Source organism: Rhinopithecus roxellana, chromosome 5 (genome assembly GCF_007565055.1).
Source record: "Rhinopithecus roxellana isolate Shanxi Qingling chromosome 5, ASM756505v1, whole genome shotgun sequence".
In the NCBI taxonomy this organism is placed as follows: Eukaryota; Metazoa; Chordata; class Mammalia; order Primates; family Cercopithecidae; genus Rhinopithecus; species Rhinopithecus roxellana.
In genome coordinates this window covers 128,815,024-128,842,472 of record NC_044553.1, presented here as the reverse complement: position 1 = coordinate 128,842,472, position 27,449 = coordinate 128,815,024, and the positions used below count along the sequence as shown (strand labels likewise).

At 43.4% G+C, this 27,449-nt stretch overlaps 1 protein-coding gene across 3 annotated transcripts in view; it reads right to left on the bottom strand.

Moving 5' to 3' along the window:
- The window catches only part of ATP10A (ATPase phospholipid transporting 10A (putative)), a 182,264-nt gene that overhangs the window by 50,294 nt on the left and 104,521 nt on the right, over positions 1–27,449 (bottom strand). For all 3 annotated transcript variants that reach the window (XM_030930129.1, XM_030930128.1, XM_030930127.1), the window contains exon 3: positions 5,437–5,522. In XM_030930129.1, coding sequence (XP_030785989.1) covers positions 5,437–5,522 — 86 coding nt within the window. The remainder of the gene's footprint in view (positions 1–5,436; positions 5,523–27,449) is intronic.

Below are 27,449 nucleotides of genomic sequence, written 5' to 3'. Positions count from 1 at the left end.
AACACCAGCCATCCACTGAACAGTGCCCTGTGCAGGCTCCATGGGAAGTGGCCGTGTTTGCCTGGTACCTCCTGCCCCGTGTTTCTTCTCAGAAGATATTACGTTTTCCTGACCATACCTGCTGTTGGTAATGGGTCTCGTTCATCTGAGTCCCAGCACGTTAAGAAAGGTGAGGGCCTGCAACCAGGGTGGGAATCTTCCCCTTCCAACACAGCGGTGCAGGGCAACAGTGCTCGGTGTCTCCTCCACGGCCACAGGCAGCAGCGTACAAGCCCAGCACCAGGGACAGCAGTCTCCAAGCCAGTTCCTCCGCAGGTCACATCGCCTCCAGCAACCAGAGCCCCAGACCCTCCTCTCCGCGGTACCCAGGTGATGGCTCCACGCTGGCATGGTCACTGGCTGTCCTTGACTCCTCCCTCATTTTTCACATCCATTCAACCTCATCTCCACGTTAACCTTCTCTCTGGCTGTGTCTTTAGCCCATGTCCCCTTCTCTCTGTCTCCATGCAGCACGTTAACCTTCTCTCTGGCCGTGTCTTTAACCCATGTCCCCTTCTCTCTGTCTCCATGCAGCACTGCTGATTTAGGTGTCTGCATTTCTCTTGCTGGAGCCTGCAACACACGCTTGCTGGCCTCAGCTCTACCGGCCTGGGTTCCTCACACAGGCACCGGAGCCATCTTCGCGTGTGTGCATGTGAGTGTCCCCTGCGGGGTTCCTCACTGCTCCAGCTTGACGCGGGGCCCAGCCCGCTCCACAGCCCCTGCTTGGCCCACGGAAGGGGTGGCTTGTGTGGTTTTCTGCCCCAGCCACCCCCACACAGCACGTTCTGTGGACTCTGTGCTGGCCTCTGCCTGAGGGAGCCTGGCCTTCCGGCCTGGGCTCAGGTTCTGCCGCCTTCAGGGCAGTCCTCCACACCACACTCCCAGGCCCTCCAGCCAGGCCTGCTGGCAGTATTCCTTCTAAGTCTCTGCTTCCAAACAGGAGCTGCTCATGTCCTATCCATTGCACACCCCAATGCCTACCTCAGAGCTTGGCAAACATTGAAGGCTGCCTGGCCCTTGGCTTTGAGCTGGGTCCATCCAGTGGGGATGACAGGAAGGACACTGGAGGAGTGTTTGAGAGCAAGAAAAGACAGGGAGTAGGCTCGGTGCGGTGACTCACACCTGTAATCCCAGCACTTTGGGAGGTTGAGGTGGGAGGATTGCTTGAGGCCAGGAGTTAGAGACCAGCCTGGCCAACACGGTGAAATCCCATCTTTACTAAAAATACCAAAAAAAAAAAAAAAAAAAGCCAGGTGTGGTGGTGCGTGCCTGTAATCCCAGCTACTCGGGGAGGCTGAGGCAGGAGAATCACTTGAACCTGGGAGGTGAAGGTTGCAGGGAGCCAATATTGCGCTCTTGCCCTCCAGCCTGGATGACAGAGTGAAACTCTGTCTCAAAAAAAAAAAGAAGAAAGAAAAGACAGGGAGTTTATTCCCTGCTCCCTCCTAGAGAGGCAACACTACTGGCTGGCAGTATCCCCTGACCAGGGCTATGAGTCTCCTCAGGCATCTCCCTGGTCACGAGTCCCCCAGGGCCACTCTTGGCAATGACCTCATGGGGCCTCATGGCAATGACTGCGCAGCGGCTACCAGTCCAGTGTCTGCTCTGTCCCCAATACGTCCCCTACACCCACCCACTCCTGCAGATTAAATACCTTAGCAAAGATGTGCCCTTAGCAAGCATCCTTCCTCATCTATATGAATCAGGCTGTTCAGTCTGCTTCCTAAGTGGATCCTGACTGACATAAATTGGGAGGAAGGAATGACAGATAATTGCTTCCACTGGCAAATCCTGGGCAGAATTTTCTTTAAAATAATATGTTCAGATTTTTGTTTATCTAACAAAAGTTAAGTATGGAAATTACCGAACTGTTTTGTGCTGATGTTCAATATTTTTAAGATATAAATATGTCAACTAAAGGTGGCAAGGTGAAATTTATACATTCCAGTTTGAGTGAATCTAGTTGATGCAGTTTATTTCATGCTTGGTCACTGGCAGTAAGGGCATTTTGGATACAGCCTGCACAAGGCTCCCACCAGACACCAGGTGGGGGGGCAGGGACCGTGACAGTTCTGTTGTTAGTGACAGCCCTGCTGCCTTTACTAACCATGGTCTCTGGACGGTGTCACCCACCAGGGCGAAGAGCCTACCCCCAAATGCAGCTGTGCTCGTGCCAGCCCTGTGTGGTTGCAGGAGGCTTTGCAGCTCCGAAGCCTGCTCTGTGGGGTAAGAATGGTCACCAAAGGAGAACAGGGCTGGCTATACTTGTATCCGACAAAATAGACTAAGTCGAAAACTGTCCTACAAGACAAAGAATGGTCAGTTATGCGGGAAGACATAACAATTATAAATACGCATGCATCCAATATCAAAGCACTCAAGAACCTAAGCAAACACTGACAGGTCTGAAAAGAGAGCTAGCGAACCGGCTTTACAAAGTCAAATGGAATTTTACATCGGATGACCCATTAACCAGCCAATCTCTTTGCTTTATTCTTTAGGGGAAAATGCAAATGTTTGATTGGTTTGTGGCATCAGAGGTGACCGCGTGCCATAAAGTTGGCTGTGCATAATCAGCAGGGTCAGGCTGAGCCAGGTCTCCATTCCCAGGAGGCCTCTCTGGGCGATGACACCTCAGGGCAGGGGCGGGGCATGAGTGCCAGGAACAGCTGGAGAAGGTGGGGAACGGTGTTACTTCCGGATCCTGACTCTGAAGATTTCATTAGGGTTTAACTATATGAGGATCCTTCCAAAGAATGCAGCCTTAAAGGGCACTCGAATAATGAGGCTCCTAGCACTATTTTTCCGCCAGCTTGAGATATATTTCACAGACTATAATGTTCACTCATTGAAGTTCATACAGTTCTGCGTTTTGTTTTGATTCAGATAGGGTCTCTCTGTTGTCCAGGCTGGAGTGCAGTGTTGTGATCATAGCTCACTGCAGCCTGGATGCCCTGGCGTAAGCCATCCTCCCACCTCCGCCTCCTGAGTTTCTGTGATTACAGGTGCACACCACCACACCAGGCTAACTTCTTGTGTGTGTGATTTTTGTAGAGACAAGGTCTCACTACATTGTCCAGGCTGGTCTTAAACTCCTAACCTCAAGTGAACCTCCCATCTAGGCCTCCCGAAGGAATACAGGCCTAAGCCACTGCACAGCCTAGCTTTTTTTTCTGGTTTTTTTTTTTTTTTTTTTTTTTTTTTTTGAGAAGGAGTCTCGCTCTGTCACCCAGGCTGGAGTGCAGTGGCCGGATCTCAGCTCACTGCAAGCTCCGCCTCCAGGGTTCCCGCCATTCTCCTGCCTCAGCCTCCCGAGTAACTGGGACTACAGGCACCCGCCACATCGCCCGGCTAGTTTTTTTGTATTTTTTTAGTAGAGACGAGGTTTCACCGTGTTAGCCAGGATGCTCTCGATCTCCTGACCTCGTGATCCACCCGTCTCGGCCTCCCAATCTGTTTGTTTTTGTATCATCAGAGTTGTATAACTACCACCACCAGCTAATATGAGAACACTTTCTTCTTTCTTTTTTTTTGAGACTGGGTCTTGCTCTGTCTCCCAGCATGGAGTACAATGGCACAATCATGGTTCACTGCAATCTCTACCTCCCCCGCTCAAGCGATCCTCCCACATCAGCCTCCCAGGTAGCTGGGACTACAGGAGTGCACCACCACACCCAACTAACGAGAACATGTTCATAACCCTAAAATAAACCCTAGACCCACGGGCAGTCACTTCCCATTCCTATCTCACTCCACACCCCCAAACCCTGGTCACTGCCAATCCACTTTCTGTCTCTAAGATTTTCCTACTGCGAGCATTCCACATGCGACACCTTCTAATTCATGTCGTATGTCACATACATCCTTCACTGGACTCTCACGTCAGCCTGTGAGGTTGACAGGCAGCAGATGATACCTCCAGGATTTGGAGAAGGCCGGGGCTCAGGAAGACAGAATCACTTTCCTAAGGCCACCTCCCAAGGAAGAGGAAGAGCCTCTATTCAGGCTAGGGTCTTCTTGCTACAAACCCAAGCTCAGTTCTGTTCTCCAAGTGCAAACGGTTAATGTTGCAAGTTTGGAATGGCTGGTCCTAAAAGGCGCAAATCTGCCAGTATTTCTGGGCTGTGTGGTGTGAAGGTTACGGGGCAATTCCAGTGGGTGACGGGGCCAACATTTGGCTGCAGATGAATTTCAGCTTTTGCTGTGCAGAGTTCACTTCTGTTGAGTCATCCCCAGCCCTACCGCCTGCCACTGTGTGCTGGGCACAGGCAGCAATGCTGGAGGTGCTGGCAAATCAGAAGACTGAAACTCACACTGAAAGCTCTCAGAAATGGGGCCACTTTCAGAAGCAGATCGTCCCCACACCTCCGTGTGTCTGCGGGGGGCGGGGGGGGGGGGTGAGGAGACCACTGCCTGGACCATTCAGCGTCTGCAGGCATCAATGATCCATCCCCGCCTCCAAGGAGGACAGTGCCAGGAGGCGGCCCCTTGTACCGCAGGGGAGAGGGCTGAGCCCACAGGAGGTGGCTGAGGCGTGATAGCTGAACAGTGCTTGAGGGCAGTGGAACGTCATGTGTGTCATGCCCCTGTCACAGGCTTGTTCTCCAGGAGACCATCCCCAAGGGCCCCGGCAGGCCACTCAGCAATTCCGTCCTGACACTGCCTATTCTCTTCCATGTTTTTCCCCACACCACTGACCGCACACACACACTTGGATTATTATGAAAATTTCCAAACAGACATGAAGGTTGTCTCTACTACTTCCCATCACGCGGCTTCAGCAAGTGCCAACGCAGGGCCAGGCCTGTGCCCTGATCCACCTGTCTTTCTGTTTTGGAGCAGGAAGGGGCTGGCCTACCAGACACACTCTAGGTTATGCTTATTTGTTTTAATTGTCTTTCTTTCCCCCTAACTAGAATGAAATAAACACAAAGGCAGGAACTTCTGTTTATTCAGTTTACCACATTACATCCAGTGCCTTGAATGCGCCCAGCATGTAGCAGGTATCAATAAATACTTGTTCAGTGACTGAGTGGAAGCATACATCCATGAAACTCCACCCGGCCTACTCCTGCTTCCATGTCACGGGGCCATGTGTGGTCAGCGACACGTCTCTGCTCACACCCATCACCTTCCCAGTGCCTGCTAGCGGGAGGAAAAGCGGTACCTCCTCCTTACAGATGGTAGTGGTGAGCTTCTACTGACAACAGGCTCTTACCCACCAGTTCCAAAAGCAGCCAAGAAGGCTCAGGTGCTGGGCCACATTCCTGAACAGCTACACCATGTGGCAAAGAGTATTAAATGCATACTTTATAACGAGTATAGCGAGGGTATGCACCTGCCTGTATAGTTATCAAACAGAAGGATGCGTGCGGGCAGACGCGCAATACTCACATGCAGCCGCGAAACCTACTCAGGTCGTTGTTTGGCTTCTCGCATTCGATCACGCTGGTGAACGTCAAAGGATTGAATTCGGAGACCTAAAATAACAGCACGTATACATTAGAGAAATCTGGGCTCAGGCTGCTCCGTTCCAAAAGGCACTTGTTTTTCTGTCTTGCATCCGTGGCAGGCAAATTTCACGCGGGAAGAACTCAGCCTATGGATCTCTGTGGAAAGCCAAGGTACCACCTTCTCCACTGTATAATAAATAACAGTTAATCATTTTATAATGAGTGGCAGTTGGGGGACCGATGCTGGTTACTGGCTAGTAAGGGAGCAGACATGACTGCAGCTCTATTGCAAAATGAGGGAACAGGTGATCAAGCAAAGGAGGCCATCAATGAAGCAAATGGATGAATGAGTTTTTTAAGACACACGGCACTCGCCCATTTTCACAGACTTAGAGAAGCAAATTCCACCTGGAAAACAGGAGCTTATAATAAATTCTACTTTTTCAACATACACGACACGATCTTCATGGATCTTCGATGAAAAAGATTTACATAGCCAATGAGGGAGTCAACAATTTCTTTAGTATTCTGCTCAATTAAAAAAAAAAAAAAACCTGACAACTCACCACAAAAAAGTCTTTTGAATTTTTCCGTTGATAGACAGAACACAGCCTGGCTCATATGAAAGACTTAGGAGTCAGGGGAAGGAGGAAGAAGGGAGAGAAATGGAGGGAATAAGCTTTCAGTATAAATGAGTACAATTAGTGGATTTCTTTTTTATTAGCTTTCTGGTCAGGCCTGTCATTCTACTTAATCTATCAAGTGTCATAACAAGGTAAAAAACTGAACTATCTTTGTTCACACACACAAAAAGTGAAGGTGGTTAGAAATCAAGAAATGGCATAAACACGCCTGACACCACCCCAGATGACTATGGCTCTGCCACAACCACACATTTCCCTGCACAGAATAAAACTCAGTTCCTACTGTTTCCCAGTGTAAAGCGTACATTAAAAGGGGCGTGCGTTAGATAATCGTAGCTCGATTCAATAACTGAAACTGAAATGCTATTTTAAAAGGCACTTCTTGGAGTTTAATTAGCCATCAGTCTCTCTTCTCCTTGGACTGAAATGGCCTCTCGCTCTATTTCCAGAGCGAGGCTCTGTTTCAAGGAGTCTTGTATTTATTTAAAGCCTGTGGATTATCTTGAAACCAGTGGATGGCTTTTTCCAGGGCAGACATTTACAGATACAAAGTACAGGATGGCCATGAAGGCAGTGAGTTCCAGAGAACACCAGGATTATTCTTGGCAGACAAGGAGGGTAGGACTTAAAAATATTCTGTCTCTGTTTATTATTCTTTCTCTCTAAGAAAAATGTCATGGACACGGCTCAGAAACAGCAGGACATTCTGTCTCTGGGACTTCAGAGTTGTGTCTGTAATGTTCTACCAACAATCCCGTGCTCTAGGGAGTGTGCGCAGGGGCGGTCCCAGGCACAGGACGCCCGGCTTCCTCTGCTTCCTTCTGGAACTGGGGAGGATTTGGAGGATGTTTAGAACTGGAGGGATCTCTAGAGACTGGCATGGGCTGAACGGGAGCCCCTCATCCGCCACTAGAACTCATATGTTGAAGTTCTAACCCCACGTAGCTCAGAACGTGTCCTTATTTAGAGATGAAGTCTTTAAAGAGGTAGCTAAATTAGAATGAGGTCATCAGGGTGAACCCTAATCCCACAAGACTGGCGGCCTTATACAAAGAGAAAATCAGGACACAGAGACACACACAGGGGAGATCATGCAAGGACACAGGGACAACCAAAAAGAGAGGCCTCAAAAGAAACCACCCTGCTGACCCCTTACTCTCGAACGTCCAGCTTCCAGACCTGCGAGAAAATAAACTTCTGCTGCTTAAGCAGCCCAGTCTGCGGTGTTTCATTACAGCAGCCCCGGTAAACGAATACAGAGACCAACTTTGAGTTTCTCATTTAAAAAGCATTTCATATCCACAGCACACCTTCTGAATGAGGAAAATCCTGTTTACGGTGTTTATTTCTAACAACAGGCAATAGAGCAACACACTCCTCACTTAGGAAATATATTGATTTATCCCTCCATGCACTCATGTCTACCCTGCCTCATTCCAAATCAGCTTTGAGGTCATGCCCGAGTTATCCATCAGTCAGACTTGTCAACCTGCCCACTGGAGCATGGACAGAGCTAGAGGCCCCCGATCCACCCTTCTGCTCTGAGCACACTAACTCTATTCTTCTTAAAACGTAGATATCCAGCTAGGGAAGAGGAAGCAATTGTGGAGATGGATGGTCGTGATGGTTGCACAACAATGCGAATGAACTTAATGCCACCGAACTGTACACTCACAAATGATTACAATGGTAAATTCTATGTTATGCATATTTTGCCACGATAAACAATTTCATTTACGGCCATGCCACCCTGAATGCATCCAATCTTAACTGATCTCGGAAGCTAAGCAGGGTCAGTACGTGGATGGGAGACACAATTTAAAAATTTTACGTGGATATAAACAAACTCTGATAATTGACTGAGAAGAAATGAAATAATCAACAAGTTGAACACAGACCAGAAACCTGGGACTTTTCAGTACAAGTACATAAAGTCTCCGTCACCAGTCATTCCTAAGGGCACTGCCGTTCTCATCGTCATCACCATCAACATCATGACGGGTTTTGGGAAGCTTGCCAAATGCCAGGCATTGTGCTAAGTGCCCTTCAATGATCATACAACCCTGCCAGAAAGTCGGTTTTCGCACCACCTTCCACTTAGAATCTTTAAGTATCATGCCCAAGGTCACAGTGGCCTTGGGGTGATGCACTGGAGCTTTCTTGGCCTCTGAGCTATCATCAATACCCACAGAGACAATCTGGCATTAACAGAAAAAGATTGTGCAAATAAGCCAGAAAATGTGTAATAGATTCTACAGAAATATCCCCCAAAATTTAAATTGCTTTTTATTTTTTATTTTTGCGACAGAGTTTCACTCCTGTTGTCCAGGCTGGAGTGCAGTGGCGTGATCTTGGCTCACTGCAATCTCCGCCTTCTGGGTTCAAGTGATTCTCCTGCCTCAACCTCCCAAGTAGCTGGGATTATAGGCACCCACCATCATGCCTGGCTAGTTTTTGTATTTTTAGTAGAGACAGGGTTTTGCCATGTTGGCCAGGCTGGTCTCAAACTCCTGACCTCAGGTGATCCACCCGCCTTGGCCTCCCAAAGTGCTGGGATCACAGGTGTGAGCCACCATGCCCGGCCTTAATTGCTTTTTAAAGTTCTAAGTTTCCAAAATTTAAGTTTGAATGTTTTGAAAACATGCTTCAGTTCAACATACCTTAATCTGATCGTAGATACCCTCTTTCCATCTTCAGCAATGCCCATGGATGTGGGCTTACCAGAGTGCTAGTTCTTCTGATTAATAAATATGAGACTTTTGGCAAGTGAAGAGAGGGCATTTGGACTCGGATCTCTGGGGTCTCTGTTGCCCGTAAGTCCACAATTCTGTAGGACGCACAGGTGGTTCCAATTAATCCCTGTGCTTGGGACGACAGACTCACTATTGCGGAAACAGCATCACCTGCAAGAGTGCTGCCACACGTGCCAGCCTCAAGCTGAAGCACTGCCCTCTACAGCTCTGCCACAGCACCCCAGCATCTCAGACGAAAGGAAGCTGACAATGCGAAGGGTTCGCCCACTGCAGAGCAACAACATGTTCAAATAAATATCTCACTGGCAAGAAAGAAAGTGCTCATCGTTTCTGTTGCTGTCTTACAAACATTTCTGAAGCTTCTTTGGGCAAAGTGATTTGACCTTACTAGGTGGAAAGAAAGAGGCAGCACAGTGGTGGAACAGAGAGCCCTCCAGCCCTGCCCCTGAACTGGCGTTTCTGCTAGAGACACAGCAGAGGCGCTCCAGGGATACCCAGAGCCCTGCGGCATGCTCCTGCTTCCTCCTGATGCCTGGGACCTCCTCCAGGTAGAACAGCTGTGTCCCCTCTTCAACCACATGGGGGAGGCGTGTGTCTAATTCAGCAGTGCCCAGATCGCTACTTGAATGGTTTGATTCGCAGGGGAGACTGTATTACCAACCTTGTCTTTCACATTTGCATTAAGTGAATTGCTACTAAGTGACTCAACAAAAGCAAATACAGATGTCCTCCATCTTGAAACAGAAGCAGTGATGTTGGAAAGGGCATTTATAGTCCATTAAAGAGAATACTGTTATTTTTTTTTTCTATCATAAAAAAACTAAAGTAAAGAGGCTCCTATTGCTTCAGCAATGGGGTGAGCACACAGCACAGGTGCACACTTGGGCCATCTGCAGGTTGGCTGCCAGCAGGGACCCTGCCTAATGCTCCAGGTGGAAACCTCTGAGTGAGGCCACCTGTCTGGGTCTCTGGATGATGTGGGCAGAGAGAAGCCTGGTGAGATAATGCACAGAGCACAGAGGCGGCACCTGCCAGCCAGGCAGGGCCACCGCCTGCACCAGCGAGAAGACATGGAGAACACGCACATTCCTGTCCTCCGCATCTGGACCCCGTTCTGAAAACGCCCTTTGCATTCCCTGTCATGATACTCCTAGGTCACAAGGAGGTTGAGGTCCCCCTGGTTCACCTCCAGCCTTGACATCACTCCAGGACATGGGCCTCAAAGGCTCTCAGTGGACAAACACAATACGTCTAACTGCCTACCTGGCTTTGGTCTCGCCGCCTGCGATGGGCCTATTTGTCCCTGGACTGAATGATCCCCGTCTGATCACAGAAGTATTCCACCTTAACAAAGCCTTGGAGACAGCTGCTGCCCTACAGGATGCAATCCTCATCCCACGCAAGAGCAAAGTTCTGCCCAGGGTCACAGCGCTGAACTCCTCGGCTGCCACCCCTCCTGGCACCCATTCCTGCACACAGGGAACCCTGAGGAAGCCCAAACCTTTCTGCATGGCTTCCTTTGTCTTCCTGTCCTGCAGCATCAGGCGAAGTGCTCGTCATTTAGCATTCAGGTTGTTGCCTTTTCTGGAGAAGCCTTCCTGACAGCGCCCTGGTAGGGTAGGCAGGGGTCACAGCTCCGAACTTGCTTGGTCCCCATGCAGACATCAAACCCTGTGCTTCCTGGGTGTGGCTGGAGCTGGCTCCCATCCCTCCTTCACTAGACCACAGGTTCCCTGAGCCTGGGTGTGGCTGGAGCTGGCTCCCATCCCTCCTTCACTAGACCACAGGTTCCCTGAGCCTGGGTGTGGCTGGAGCTGGCTCCCATCCCTCCTTCACTAGACCACGGGTTCCCTGAGCACAGGTACTCTGTGCCCTTGAGACCATTGCAGTGCCTGGCACACACACGGTCAGAGGGTGATGAATGCTTATTTCAGAAGGATCTCATGTGCCACAAGCTTCTGAATCACTCCAGAACTCTGTGCTGGGCTCTTGGGAACCTAGAGCCCCTGCCTGCTGCACCATCTGCCAAGAGGGCCTGGCGAGGCGTCTCTGTGTTCCGGAATGCATAGTTCCTCTTTTTAAAGTGCGAGCACGTTTCCCCTGGCAGCAATATAAATGATTTCTTCATAGTCCCTAATCCAGCTCCTTAGCTCCTTATTTATTGAACATGGGTAAAGAATACCTTAATTAAATTAAGCCAAGCATTTTCACCCAAATTAATGGAATAATTACCCCCAACTCTTTTGTTTTGTACTTTCTTTATTATTACTATTACTATTTTGTATTTCCATCTAATTTGTATTTACCACTTGATGGTCAGTGCTGTGGAAATTCAAAGGAGGGCAGACGGCCCGATCCCAATACTGAAGGAATGAGTGAATTCACTTGTTCACTGCCAGGACTGTATTGTCAGGCGAACAGTTTCACTTTGCTAAACTGAAATAGAAAAGTAGTCTGTTTTGTCCACCCCGGTGTCTCCTGACATGTAGTGGGCACTCAATCAGTTATATACCCAAGTGAAAGCGTCCTGGTGGCAAGAAACACCAAACGTACAAGGAAACTTAACTCAAAGTGATAATTTCTCCAAGTTCCACAGATTCAGTGTTACTCTAGGGGTTTATGTCCCAAGACAGATACTGAATAGAAATGACCATGAAACCCATTTAGACAGCAATGTAATCTACAATAGCGGCTGTGATTGTAGTATTTAAGGCATCCTAAATGTGGAAGTGGTAAGTAGGTTGGCCCAGCTGCGCATGGCAGGACACTCCACTGCACATCACAGAGCATGTGACGGACCCTGTGAGTGCTGCGTCCCTGCCTGACGTGGTCCTCGTCTCCACGGTGACAAGGTGACGGGGACAATGAGGACTGGCATCGGGGCCTCCGCAGTCCTCTTTCAGAGTCAACTTCACACAGGTCCACAGGTGGCTTCTGGGAGGCTCACGCCTCGGAGACACTGATCAAGGGGTGTCTGGGTTCTTCTGCCTTCTTTTTCTAACTGGAGATTTTCCTGCTGCAAGCACGAGTGTTAGAGATCAAGTGGTCCTCCCTTAGTTTCTGAGCAGAAAGGCAGCTCTTCCCTTGCTAAATTCCAGTTGAGAATGCAGGCGCCAGCCCCCCTTGCCTTTCCTGCCTTTCATCTTTTGTCCCCTTGCCTCCTGACTGTTTCACAGTCAAAAAGCTTCGGTAGATGGTGGCAAAATTCAAAGGTTCACAGTGCAGGGTTAGAGTTTGAAGTCTCAAAATCAAGCCACTTTCTTTCCCTGTGGCCCCACGTGCCCCACGCTGTTTCAGTGGGCTGAGGCTGCCAGCAAAGCCTTGGTGTCTCCTCCGCCAAATGCACCTGAGAGGACGAAGAACTGGCTGTGCGTTCAGACAGTCGGTAATGAGAGTTGTTCCACAGAACACCAAATTCAAACCTAGATGAGGGCTGTTCCTTAAAACTGCCCTCTTGAAAGTATTTGTACTTAATCCAACAGGGTGCCCCTGCATGAAACCTGCCTGCATACATAATAGCTGAGAATGTAGTAAATCTGACTGAAAAGCAACAAACCACAGATCCAAGAACTTTAAATAGGGTCAGTGAAGAGAGATTATACCTAGGCACATGACACTAAAATTATGAAAACCAAAGAAAATAAACTCTTAAAGGGAAATTGAGACCAGGTGCGGTGGCTCACTCCTGTAATCCCAGCACGTTGGGAGGCCGAGGCAGGCAGATCACGAGGTCAGGAGTTCAAGACCAGCCTGGCCAACATGGTGAAACCTCGACTCTACTAAAAATACAAAAATTAGCTGGGGGTGGTGTCACGTGTCTGTAATCCCAGCTACTCGGGAGGCTAAGGCAGGAAAATCGCTTGAACCCAGGAGGTGGAGGTTGCAGCTTGAACCCGGGAGGCAGAGGTTGCTGTAAGCAGAAATTGCACAACTGCATTCCAGCCTGGGCAACAGAGCAAGACTCTGTCTCAAAAAAAAAAAAAAAAAAAAAAAGGGAAATTGGTAAAACTTGTTACTAGTACACAAAAATTAAAGAAAATACTAAACAGTAGTGTTAAAAGAGAAGGAGGCCAAGCGCAGTGGCTGATGCCTGTAATCCAAGCACTTCGGGAGGCCAAGGCAGGAGGATTGCTTGAGGCCAGCAGTTTGAGATGAACCTGGGAAACATAGCAAGACCCCCATCTCTGCTATAAAAAAGAGAGAGAGAAGGAAATTGGCTCTGAGGAAAGGACTAAGATGCAGGAAGAAATGAAAAGCAACAAAAATGGTAAATAAGAAAGTAAATATAAAAGCAGGTAATTTGAATCTTTCTGCAAAAAACACTTCAGATTCAGATGGTTTCACCAGTAAATTTGCCAAAAATTTGAGGAAGAAATAATATTCACTTATATAACTCTTCCAGTAGTGAGAACAAATACTTCTTAATTTATTTTATGAAGCTAGCATGGGCTTGATACTAAAACACAATAAACACATTAAAAAACACAAAAGTACAAGTCTATCTTACTTAGGCAAAAATCCTTAATGAAACAGTAGCATACGAATCCCAGAAATACATAAAAGATAATACATTAGGAAGATGGATATAGTTCAAGAATTTAAGATTGGTATAGCATTAGAAAAATCAATGTTATTAGATACATTAACACAAAAAGAGAATAATCATATGATCAAGTCAACTGAAGCAGAATATGCATTTGATTCAACATCTATTCATGATACTTTCTCTTAGCAGACTAAGAATAAAAGAATCATTCGTTTGTAAAGGCTATTCACCAATATCCTAATAAGATATCATATATAGTGGTACAATGTTCAAATTTTTCCCTTTACACGTTGTATCAGGGAAAGAATGTCTGATATCACCATTTCTATTTAGGACTATACTGGAGTCCTTGCCACTGCAATTAGGTAGAAAAAAAATAAAAGTATAATGACTAAAAAGGTAGAAATAATGCTATCATAATCCAAAAACAAAACAACTGTGTAGAGGATCTAAAACAATCTTAGAAACTTATTAGAATTAATACATGAGTGGCCAGGTGCAGTGGCTCACGCCTGTAATCCTAGCACTTTGGGAGGCTGAGGTAGGCGGATCATCTGAGGTCAGGAGTTCAAGACCAGCCTGGCCAACTTGGTGAGACCCTCATCTCTATTAAAAATACAAAAAAAAAAAAAAAAAAAAGAAATTATCCAGGTGTGGTGGTGGGTGCCTGTAATCCCAGCTACTCAGGAGGCTGAGGTGGGAGAATTGCTTGAAACTGGGAGGCGGAGGTTGCAATGAGCCAAGATAGCACCACTGCACTCCAGCCTGGGCAACAGAGCGAGACTCTGTCAAAAAATAAAAATAATAATTAATACATGAGTTTAGCAAAATTTCTGGATACAAGATCATCTACTATGTCTCTATAGACTGTATGAACATACATACACATGCATGTATACTATATTTACTACACGTAAACACACACATTGAATTCATAAACACACTATTTGTAATAAGCTAACAAAATCACTTTGCTAGGAACACAAAATTATATCTCAACAAAAGTGTATAAGTGTATAAGATCTCAATAAAAGTGTATAAGATCTCAACACTGAAAACCATAAAGTATTATTGAGAGATTAAAGATGATGCAAACAAGAGAGAAATAGAGGGAACTGTGTCCTGTGTTACACAGATCTGGGGTCAGTGCCTGCCTCCACCTGCCGCACTGTAAAAACTAATCATAAATCATAAATAATATTAAAGATTATCAAGCATGCAAAGAAGCAAGAAAACCAGGCCCATAATAAAGAGAATAAGTAAGTCAGCTTAACCCAACACAGAAGAGCCACAGATGCGAGAATCTGTAGAAAAGGACATTAAAGCAGTAATTATGCTGGCTTTCCAATAATCAAAAACTTAAGTAGGGACATGGAAGATAAAAAAGAGACCCAAAATTGAACTTCTAGAGATGAAAGCTACCATATCTGACACAAACAATAAACTGAATGAGATCAACAGCTGATTAGAAAGTACAAAAGAAAAATTTAGTGAACTTGAAAAACAGTAACCAAAACTATCCAAACTGAAATACTAAGAGAAAAAAGAATCAAAAGAGAGGACTGGTAAGTTGTAAAACAATTTCGAGAAGCCAATATTCTATTACTTAGAATCCCTAAAGAAGGGGAAGGCTCTGAAGGAAAATTTGAGTAAATAATAACTGAAAAGTTTCCAAACTTAATGAAAACTATAAACCTAGAGATCCAAGAATCTCAAACACCCAAATTATGAAGAAAATTACAAAGCACATCATGATCAATTTGCTTAAAACCAGTAATTAAAAAAAAAAAAACCTTGCAAACAGCTGTGTTATGTACAAAGGAACACAAATAAGGATAAGAGCAGATATTTCATTACAAACAATGCAAGCAAGACAACACTTGAGCAACATCTTTAAAGCCACAAAGTGTAAAATACGGTCAACCTAGAATTCTGTACTGTGTAAAGATATTTTTCAAAATTAAAAAAGGAGGGTGTAAAATAAAGACGTTTGCACATATACAAAAGCTGAAAAAAAAAATCATCACCCACAGATCCACACCAGAAAAAAAAAATGATAAAGGAAGCCATTCAGGCAAAAGGAAAATATCAGTTGGAAATATGGATCTACACAAAAGAATAAAGAGCACAGGAAAAGGCAACTGTGTTTGTTTGTTTGTTTTGTTATTTGACAGCAAGCTCACCCTTAAGCTCTAGGTGACTTTAGTGCTCTTTTTATGAGCATGGGTAAGTATGTAAGACTTTTTCTTATTACATAAATCTCTGCAATATAAAAGCAAAATGTATCATCAAAAATAATAACATTTGTTTACAACATATATATGATGATGATGACAGTACAAAGTCTGGAAGGAGAGAAATGGAAGGACTCCATTGCAAAGTTCTTTTACTATATGTGAACTGAAATAATATCACTGAAAGGATAGATCAGGACGAATTAAAGATGTATCTAACAAACCTCGAAGTAACCTCTAATGAAGAGGTACAAATAATGAGAGAAAAAAGAAGGAGAAAAAGAAGAAAAGGGTCACAAAGAGAAGATGGGAAAACAACTAGCAAGATCATGGGCTTAAATCTAATCATGGCATTAATCACATTAAATGCAAAAGCTTTACACATTTCAATTAAAAGGCAGAGACCCTTTAAAAAAATAAGCAAAACACTCAATTTCTTGCTGCTAAAAAAATGCACTTTAAATACAAGATGCAAATATGTTATGTAAGATTATGCTGAAACTAGTCAAAAGAAAGCTAAAATGGCTATATTGCTATCAGACAAAGTTAAGTTTCAAAGCAGAGAATATTGCCAGAGATTTAAAAAGGGCCAAAATGCCCCTAACAACAAAGCTTCAAAATAAATGAAGCAAAACTGATAGACCTGCAAAGAGAAACACACATATCTGCATTATGTTCAGAGGTTCAATAGCCCTTTCCAATAATTCCTAGAAAAAAATGGCACAAAATTAGCAAGAACACAGAAGACTTGAAAAACATCATCAACCAGTGTTCCCTGTTTGACGTCTATAAAATACTCCACCTAAAAACAGCAGGATGCACATTATTCTCAAAAGCACATAGAGCATTTAGCAAGATAGACCAATATTTTAAGTCTTAAAACAAGTGTCAACAAGTTTACCATAATTCACATGACACAAAATATTTCCCATTTGTCTGGGTAATAATTTTTTTTTTGATTTGACCCCAAAAGGACGGGCAAGAAAAACAAAAATAGACAAGTTTGGTAATATCAAACTTAAAAGCTGCACAACAAAAGAACAATTAACAGTGTGCAGAGACAACCTGCGAATGGGGAGAAAATATCTGCGAGCCATGTATCCATTATTGCAAGCTATTATTGAAAAATAATGGATTAATGTCCAAAGTATACAAGGAGCTCAAACACCCAATAACATGAAAACAAAGAATCAAAGTAAAGAATGGGCAAGAGATCTGAATAAACAATTCTTAGAAGAAGACATACAAATGACCCAAAGACTTATGAAAAAATGCTCAACATCACTAATCATTAGGAAAACGCAAATTAGAACCACAATGAGATATGCTATCATACCTGTCAGAATGACTATTATAAAAAAGATAAAAGATATCAAATGTTGGTGAGGATGTGGACAAAGGGAACACTCATACGCTGTTGATGGAAATGTAAATTAGTGCAGCCGTTATGGAAAACTATATGGAAGTTCCTCCAAAACTAAAAATAGAATTACCATATGAACCAACAATCTCACTTCTGGGTATTTATGCTAAAGATTTGAAGTCAGTTTGCCAAAGAGATGTCTGCACTCCCATGTTCATTGAAGCATTATTCACAATAATGGAATCAACCCAAGTGTCCATCAACAGATGAATGAAGAAAGAAAATGTGGTATATATACACAGTGAAATACTACTCAGCTTTAAAAAGAAGGAAATCCTGTCATTTGCAACAACGTGGATGGAATTAGACAACATTATGCTAAGTAAAATAAGCCAGGCACAGAGACAAATATTTCATATACTCACTTATGTGTGGAATCTAAAGCAACCAAAGTCAGAAGCAGAGAGTAGAACTGTGGTTACAGAGGCTGGGAGTTGGGGGAGATGGGGAGATGATGGTCAAAGGGAGCAACATCTCAGGTAGACCACACTATTTTGACTACTGTAGTCTCGTAGTAAATTTTGGAGTCAAGATATGTGAATCTTCCAACTTCATTCTTCTCTTTCAAGATTGTTTTTGCTATATGGGGAACCTTGTAATTCTACATAAATTTGAGGATTGCCTTTTTTATTTCTGCAAAAATTCATTATGGTTTTTGACAGAGATCACATTGTATCAGTAGATTGCTTTGAGTAGTATGGCATCCTAACAATATGAAATTTTCCTATCCACGAACGTAGGATGTCTTTTCATTTATTTAAGCCTTTTAAAATTTTTTCAGCTACAGTTTATAGTTTTCAGTATATAAGTGTTTCACCTCCTTGCTGAAATTTCTTCCAGGTATTTTATTATTCTAGATGCTGTTTTCTCTAATTGTTTATTTTGTGATTTTTGTTGTCAACTAATCACTTATAATTGTATAAATTTATGGGTTACAAAGTAATGGCATGATTTGTGAATACAATACAGAATAACTAAATTAAGCTAGTTAACATATCTATCACTCCAAGTACCTGAAGATTTTGTGGTAAGTACGTTTGAAATTTACCCTCTAGGTAATTTTGAAATGTATAATATTCCATTACTAACTATATTCACCACACTGTACAACAGAACTCAAAAAATGTATATTTATTCCTCCTGTCTACCTGAGATTTTGCTCCCTTTGACCATCATCTATCTTCCTATCTCCCCCATTCCCCAGCCTCTGTAACCACAGTTCTACTCTCTGCTTCTGAGTATGATTGCTTTGGATTCCACATGTAAGTGAGTACATGAGATATCTGTCTCTGTGCCTGGCTTATTTTACTTAACATAATGTTGTCTAACTCCATCCATGTTGTTGCAAATGACAGAATTTCCTTCTTTTTAAAGCTGAATAGTATTTCACTGTGTGTGTGCACCACATTTTCTTTATTGATTCATCTGTTGATGGACACTTAGGTTCATTCCCTGAGACACCCTGAGGAACACAGGAAAAGGCACCCCTAACTGCACCCCTGAACAAGTCACTCTTAAGGGCAGGGCTGTAATTTTTGCTCCATTTTTCAGAACTTCTTGTGCTTAGTTCCATAAAAGACTTGAGTCAAGTTCCCAAGAATATGGCTGAACAGAAGTGTACATTGCCCCCCATCTGTGGCTAGCATAAATAAAGGGCTGAAGTTTATATATATATATATATATATATATATATATATATATATATATGTTAAAGACAGGGTCTCTGTCACCCAGGCTGGAGTGCACTGCCGTGATCAGAGCTCACCATAACGTTGACCTCCTAGGCTCAAGGGATCCTCCCACCCTAGCCTCCCAAATAGCTATGACTACAGATGTACACCACCGCACTCAGCTAATTTTTGTTCTTGTAGAGACAAGATTAAAAAAAAATGCTGTAGAGATGGGAGTCTTGCCATGTTGCCTAGGCTGGTCTCAAACTCCTGGCCTCAAGCAATCCTCCTGCCTTTGCCTTCCAACATGCAGAGATGACAGGTGTGAACCACTGTGCATTCATGGGCTGCAGTTTTTTATTTTGTTTGTTTGGTTTTTGTTTGTTTGTTTTTTTTAGATGGAGTCACGCTCTGTCACCAGGCTGGAATGCAGTGGCATGATCTCAGCTCGCTGCAACCTCCGCCTCCTGGGTTCAAGTGATTCTCCTGCCTCAGCTTCCCGAGTAGCTGGGACAGCAGGTGCGTGCCACCACGCCCAGCTAATTTGTTTGTATTTTTAGTAGAGATGGGGTTTCACTGTGTTGGCCAGGATGGTCTTGATTTCTTGACCTTGTGATCTGCCCGCCTTGACCTCAAAAGTGCTGGAATTACAGGTGTGAGCCACCGGGCTGCAGTTTTAAAGGGAACTGACAGCAGTTGTCATAAGTGGTTACTACTTCAGGAAGGCGTGAACTCCAGCTTTTGGAATTCACAGATTTAGATCTGTGTGTTCTTTTTTCTTACACACATAGGTAAGACAGGCTTAGGTGTCTGGGTCAGACAGAAAATGGAAAATCATTGGCTAAGTTGGTCAAGGCGATCTCAGAGGCAAAGTCATCCTGGCCCTGAGAGACCCAAGATCCAACATAAAAATAGGATTCCTCATTTCTCACGCTCTAAGTACTTGCCTTCTAGCAGACCTGCCTTTTTCATGTATATTTGGCCCTGTAACCTGCAGATATTTACAGAAGTGGAAAAATCTTACTAAAGATAATTCAGAATTTCGACAGTCATTATGTAAAATGTTCTGGGTGAACAAAACTATTTATTGAAGAAGTGCACCTGAGTCCTGGGCTCCACAAATTGGGCAAAGGGAATGGGATTCTTATTGACATTCAGGATCCTCAAAGAGACAACAGGATTCCAAAATAGCCTTTTGTAAAGATTCACTACAAAAAGCTAATGAAAAGCTAAAAATGCAAGAGATTCCCCATACCCTAGCCTACTTTGTCTGAATATTCATGGTCTACTCCTGAATATTCATAGGCTAACACTGTCTGAATTGCCTTTTTCCTTTGAAATAGCAGTTAAACAGTTTCCTTATAAGAACTACCCAAAAATTCAAGAGATAATCCCCAACTGACTTATACTCCCTAGACAGAAATAGAGCTCAGGGCCACAGTTCAAACATTTCCTAAACCTAGGAAAGACCTTTGAAAGTTTTCTAAATAATTCAAGGTCTTAATTGTGACATATGACCTCTGGATACCTGACCGCTACCAACTAATACATGTGTTGGTGGGACCTGGGGAGGCCCAAAAGTGAATGAAAGAGGCACACTGATATTTTCTGAGAATGACAGGAACCTGAGAAGCCTCACTGGACTGCTTATGGGCCAGGCAGCGCTGAAACAGCACAAATGAGCTTTTGAGAACCATTCCTGAAGTGTTTCAGCTCCATGGTAACCAACAAGCTAGAAAAGTCTGGGGACTGCCCTGGAGCACTTTCTAATAGGTGAACCCTAAACAACAGTTTCCAAAACATTGTTGCCACTTGTGCAAACAACCAGGACACTGGAAAAGGGGCTGTCTCAAAGATTCCCAAGAAAGCCCCTAAGAGCAGTCTGCCCAGCCTCTGAAAATGGCCTCCATGTTAACCACCAGGACAAACGGGCCTCTGAGGGAAGCACCAGGAGACTTCTACCTAAGATTCTTTGCCCATTCATTAGTAGGCTCTACCCCCTAAGTCAATAATCTACTTGAGAAACAAAGCTGAAAAGTCCACCTCTGGAACTAAACCTGTCTTTAAAATACAATTTTCTGACATTCAGTTAGCTAATTTTGAAACTCTTTGTAAAAGAAATTTACATCTATAAAGGAAACCTCCATTTGTAAGGGTGTCTCCTTCGCTGTACTTAAACCACGAGAAACTTTTACTTTGGGAAAGACATCAGCTCAACCTTTACATGACAAACCTTACCTTTCTTTAATGTACTTTTCCTGCCCATCTTGCCTTAACTGAGTATTTAGATCTGAGTTCAGTTCATTGTTTACCTTGTTTCATTTGAGAGTCATCCCTTTGAGAGTGCAAATTCAGGGTTGCCTAGCTAGCAAGTGTTCAGGACAATGGAACAGGGAAGCAGAAGACTGACAGTCAAAGGAAGGAGAGAACACTGGCAAATGAAGAATCTTGTAAGATCTGCTTCTATTTGTGTGTCTGTCTATACATCTGTATGTGTTCTATGTATGTGATATTTCTCTGCCAAAATATGTGAGAGCTCTGGTTAATTGGCTTAAAGAAAAGTGAGTGCTGGCCGGGCGCGGTGGCTCACGCCTGTAATCCCAGCACTTTGGGAGGCCAAGGCGGGTGGATCACGAGGTCAGGAGATCGAGACCATCCTGGCTAACACGGTGAAACCCTGTCTCTACTAAAAATACAAAAAATTAGCTGGGCTTGGTGATGGGCGCCTGTAGTCCCAGCTACTTGGGAGGCTGAGGCAGGAGAAAGGCATGAACCCAGGAGGCAGAGCTTGCAGTGAGCCAAGATCGTGCCACTGTACTCCAGCCTGCGCAACAGAGCGAGACTCCACCTCAAAAAAAAAAAAAAAAAAAAAAAAAAAAGAAAGAAAGAAAGAAAAGAAAAGTGAATGCTTAAATCAAACATTCTATCAGAAAGAAACAACAACTCAAATGACTTTTGATTCACATTACCTGGGTAAATCTTTGGTAAACAAAACTGCTTTAATATTGCTGGTTTAATATTGCTGGTTTAATATTGCTGGTTTAATATTGCTGGTTTAATGTCGCTGGTTTAATGTCGCTGGTTTAATGTCGCTGGTTTAATGTCGCTGGTTTAATGTCGCTGGTTTAATGTCGCTGGTTTAATGTCGCTGGTTTAATGTTGCTGGTTTAATGTTGCTGGTTTAATATTGCTGGTTTAATATTGCTGGTTTAATATTGCTGGTTTAATGTTGCTGCTTTAATGTTGCTGCTTTAATATTGCTGGTTTAATATTGCTGGTTTAATATTGCTGGTTTAATATTGCTGGTTTAATGTTGCTGCTTTAATATTGCTGGTTTAATATTGCTGGTTTAATATTGCTGGTTTAATATTGCTGGTTTAATATTGCTGGTTTAATGTTGCTGGTTTAATATTGCTGGTTTAATGTTGCTGGTTTAATATTGCTGGTTTAATGTTGCTGGTTTAATATTGCTGGTTTAATATTGCTGGTTTAATGAAAACAGTTGTGTCTTCTCGTCAGCAAAATACCCGTGTATTTAACTTTAGGGTGTTTGCTTAGGTGCTGACTAACATTTGCATGTTGCAAAAATAGTTCACAGGGAAAACTTGAGATGATGGCTAGCTTAGTTCAATGTCTCACAGAATTTTCATAAACAGCTCAAATATAACTGTTAAAATGAGTAAATTAGGTACATTCAAACAGCCATAAATATTTGTAAATGAATTCTTCATAGTTTAAAAAATCTTTTTGGTAACTTAAAACCTTAAAGTGAAATTAAGTAATAGATACTCATTAAATGTTTAGATCATTTCTTGATAAGTTAAAATACTAAGCATTTATCATTAAACATAAGTTAAAAGTTTATATACTTTGACATCTTGTTTTTATATGGTAGAGAGCAGCTAAATATATTTGGGTCTGTTAGTAAACATGAAACAATTGTTCTGTGAGGAAGTTACATGTTTCTAGTAATTATAAAATGTAAATTCATAAAATGTTGGTATGTGACAAATAAAAATTGCATATTTCCTAGGTTTTCACAAATCATAAAGGTTAAAATTTAGAGGTTAAAATTCTAATTAATATATCTAATTAGAACTACTAGAGAAAACAATTTTGTATGCAAAATGTACAAAGAAAGTAAGATGTGTTTTTGGTGAGAAAAATCTTGAGAAGATAGGAGGATATATTTTATGTTAAAAAAGAGAAATTCTATCTAATTCAAAGGTTATTTAGAAGTTTTTTATCAAAATACAGATTTAAGAAGGAAATAGAAAAAAGGCAGAAAGGAGCAGTAAATAGGAGAGATGTGAAAAATGGTATAACTATGAGGATTTATTTTTGGTAAAAAGATTAAAAAGCTGAAAAAAGAGAGTAACTTATTTATTTTGCATGAGAGATAACTTTGTGTGGTCAAAATGGTTAGATATGAGTTCTAAATTTCTTTTCAGAGTTAGTATGTCAGTATGTTCAATTCCTTGCCTTCTACTTTTAAACTTAACATCCTCGTAAAGCAACCTTTTTCAATTATCTACACCATCCTGACTCATTCCGATCACCTGCTCCACCCTAACTCATTCCAATTACCTGCTACCTGCTCTGCCCTCACCCCATCATTCTCTTTAAATTAGCCAGTTGGAATTAGCTTAGCCTGTGCGGTCTAACCCTAGCCAACAGGGGAACGACATAGCAGCAGGGCCCCGTGTGTCAGGGATAAGAACCCCTTCCCCTCCCTTGTCCAAATGTGCGCTCGCCATTGTTCCATCTGTAAGGGCACACCCTTCTATACAGAAGTAACTTGCCTTGCTGAGAATTAAAAGGAAAATTTTATTTTGAGTGCTATTTCTTTTGCAGCACCGAAACTTTATATATAACAATATATATAACAAAATATAAAGGGAAAAGGCAAGTAAATTTTTATCCTCAGGTAGAAGGCATAGGACAAAATGGAAGGTTTAAGCAAGATGTAGGTTTGTGAAAGATTAATCTCATGAAAAGAATTTTGTGTGATCAGGTTGACTAAAATTAGAAAATTTAAGTTTTCAAAGAAACTGAGCATTAATATGGAAAGTACACTGACGGGAGGGAGGAGTTTGAGCCTCTGTGTTACAACAAGGTTTTCTTGGAGCATTGCTCTGCCCTTAATAGAAAACTGTGGGCCGGGTGTGGTGGCTCAGGCCTGTAATCCCAGCACTTCTGGAGGCCGAAGGAGTGGATTGCTTGAGACCAAGAGTTCGAGATCAGCCTGGGCAATATGGTGAGTTCCTGTGTCTACAAAAAGTTTTTAAGAAAATTAGTCGAGCATGGTGGCACATGCCTGTAGTCCCATCTATTCAGGAGGCTGAGGTGGAGAATCACTTGAGCCTGGGAGGTGGAGGTGGCAGTCAGTCAAGATCACACTACTGTACTCCAGCCTGGGTGACAGAGCAAAACCCTGTCTCAAAAAAAAATAAGTGAAATGTTTTTCTTTACCTTTTAGGTAACTGGCCTAGGAAACGGATTCTATGTTTAATCAAGATAATTTCTTGTGCTTTGTGTCTTTGAAATCTGACACTTTGGTTTTATTTCATAAGATCTGTGTTCCTATCTGATCATGTAATTTTATTTTTTTCTTTGAGATGGAGTCTCGCTCTGTCGCCAGGCTGAGTAGAGTGGCGCGATCTCGGCTCACTGCAACCTCTACCTCCCGGGTTCAAGCAATTCGCCTGCCTCAGCCTCCCGAGTAGCTATGTAATTTAAACCTTGGATATTTGACAAACTTTTCAAAAAACTTTTGACCCAAATTAACTTTAGGACATTCCAGAAAGCCCTGGAACTTCTAAGACGAACTGTAAAAGAAAGAGATTAGGCCAACATGGGCTTATGGAATATTTTAAATTATATGGGAAGCACTGTCAAAATATGGAATGATGTTTAGCCTTCGAGTTAGTTATATGGATGTGTTATTAATAGATGTTCCAAAATTGTATAAAGTTCCTAGAAATCTATGTCTTCATAGAAATGCTATCAGTCATAATTTTGGTTCACGAATAACCAAATTTCTTTATCAACTGCATTGCCATGGCCATGTTAAGCCTTGGTGTTCATAGTAATTGCTTTATTCAGATGCCTTTCTGAAAGCTTCTTGCAAGCACTGACAGTCTTAAAGTATTATGTCTTCAGGGCAGTTCATGGAAAGAACGGAGAGAATGAAAAAACTCTGACAAGTATATAATTTCTAATAATTTTGAGTTCATAGCATTGGGCTGAATTTCCAAAACTAGAATGAAGAAACTGATGGGCTTGTACTAAGCAAGATCACAACATGAATTGATTAGATGAGGCTGGGCACGGTGGCTCACGCATGTAATGTGAGCATTTTGGGAGACTGAGGCAGGAGGATGGCTTGAACACAGGAGCTTGAGGCTGCAGTGAGCTATGATCATGACACTGTACTCCAGCCTGGTGACTGAAACATACATACATACATACATATATACATGCACATATACATACATAAAACATGTGCCTACCATATGTTTCAGTCATTCCACCTCTGGATTTATCTAAGAGATGTGACTAAGAGAATGAAAGACTGTGTCTTTGCAAAGACTTTTATATGAATTTTCATAGCATATTTATTTATCACAACCAAAAACTGTAAACAACCCAAATGTCTATCAACAGATGAATGAATCCAAAAGATATATAGTTGAGTTATACTATATATCTCAACCAAATACTGCTCGCAATAAAAAGAAATAAACTATGAATACCTACAACTTGGATACATCTCAAAATATTTACACTGAGAGAAAAAAGTCAGACAAAAAAAAAAAAAGACACACTGTATTATTCCATTTCTACCTCTTAAAAATTCGAAATAATCCACAGTGCCTGGTTGTCTGGGGCCGCTCTGGGTACCAATTTACTGTATGAGTCTGTTCTCACACTGCTAATAAAGACACACCCAGCCAGGCGCGGTGGCTCATGCCTGTAATCCCAGCACTTTGGGAGGCCAAGGTGGGTGGATCACGAGGTCAGGAGATCGAGACCATCCTGGCTAACAAGGTGAAACCCGGTCTCTACTAAAAATACAAAAAACTAGCCGGGCGAGGTGGCGGGCGCCTGTAGTCCCAGCTACTCGGGAGGCTGAGGCAGGAGAATGGCGGGACCCCGGGAGGCAGAGCTTGCAGTGAGCTGAGATCCGGCCACTGCGCTCCAGCCTGGGCGACAGAGCGAGACTGCGTCTCAAAAAAAAAAAAAAAAAAAAAAGACATAAAAGGCATACCCGAGACTGGGTAATTTATAAAGGAAAGAGGGTTAATTGACTCACAATTACCACACAGAGTCCCCACAGGGGCAGCTCCTAGTGGAGCTGTGAGAAGCGGGCTGAGGTCCTCCAGACCCCAGAATGGTCGATCCACCGAGAGCTTGCGCTAAGCGCCTGGAAAAGCCACAGGCACTCAAGGCCAGCTGTGAAAGCAGCCAGGAGTGGGGCTGGACCCTGCGAAGCCACAAGGGTGGAGCTATCCAAGGCCGTGGTAGCCCACCTCTTGCATCAGTGTGACCTAGATGTGAGACATGGAGTCAAAGGAGGTCATTTTGGAGCTTTAAGATTTAATGACTGCCCTATGGATTTTGGACTTGCATGGGGCCTGTAGCCCCTTTGTTTTAGCCAACCTCTCCCATTGGAAATGGCTGTATTTACCCAGTATCTGTACTAGGAGGTAACTAGTTTGCTTTTGATTTTTTAGTTTCATAGGCAGAAGGGACTTGCTTCGTCTCGAATGAGACTTTGGACTTGGACTTTTGGGTTAATGCTGGAAAGAACTGAGACTTTGGGGGACTGTTGGAAAGCTTTGCATGGCTGTGTTTTGAAATGTGAGGACATGAGATTTGGGCGGGGTGGAATGATATGGTTTGGCTGTGTCTCCACCAAAATCTCATCTTGAATTGTAGCTCCCATAGTCCCCACATGTTGTGGGAGGGACCCAGTGGGGGGTAAATGACTCAGGCGTCGGTTTCCCTCATGCTGTTCTCGTGACAGTGAGTTCTCACGAGATCTGATGGTTTTATAAGAGCCTTTTCCCCCTTTTGCTTGGCACTTCTTCTTCCTGTCACCATGTAAAGAATGACGTGTTTACTTCCCCTTCAGCCATGACTGTAAGTTTCAAGAGGCCTCCCCAGCCATGCCAAACTGTGAGTCAATTAAACCTCTTTCCTTTCTTAATCACCCAGTCTTGGGTATGTTTTTATTAGCAGTCTGAGAGTGAACTAATACAGGAATGCAGTGGCACAATCATGGCTCACTGTAGCCTCGATCTTCTGGGCTCAAGCAATCTTTCTGCCTCAGCCTCCCGAGTAGGTGGGACTACAGGAATGCACCACCACGCCCAGCAAATTCAAAAGAAAAATGTTTGTAGAGATGGTGTCTCACTGTGTTGCCAAGCCTGGTCTCAAACTCCTGGGCTCACGTGATCCTCCCGTCTTGGCCTCCCAAAATGCTAGAATTACAGGCGTGAGTCACTGCGCCCAAGCCTATTTATTTATTATTTTAGAGACAGGGTCTCACTCTACGGTGTGGGCTAGTGTGTAATGGCACAATTGTAGCCCACTGCAAACCAGAACTCTTGGGCTCCAGGGATCCTCCAGCCTCAGCCTCCTAACCAGCTAGGATTTGGCATGTGGCACCATGCCCAGCT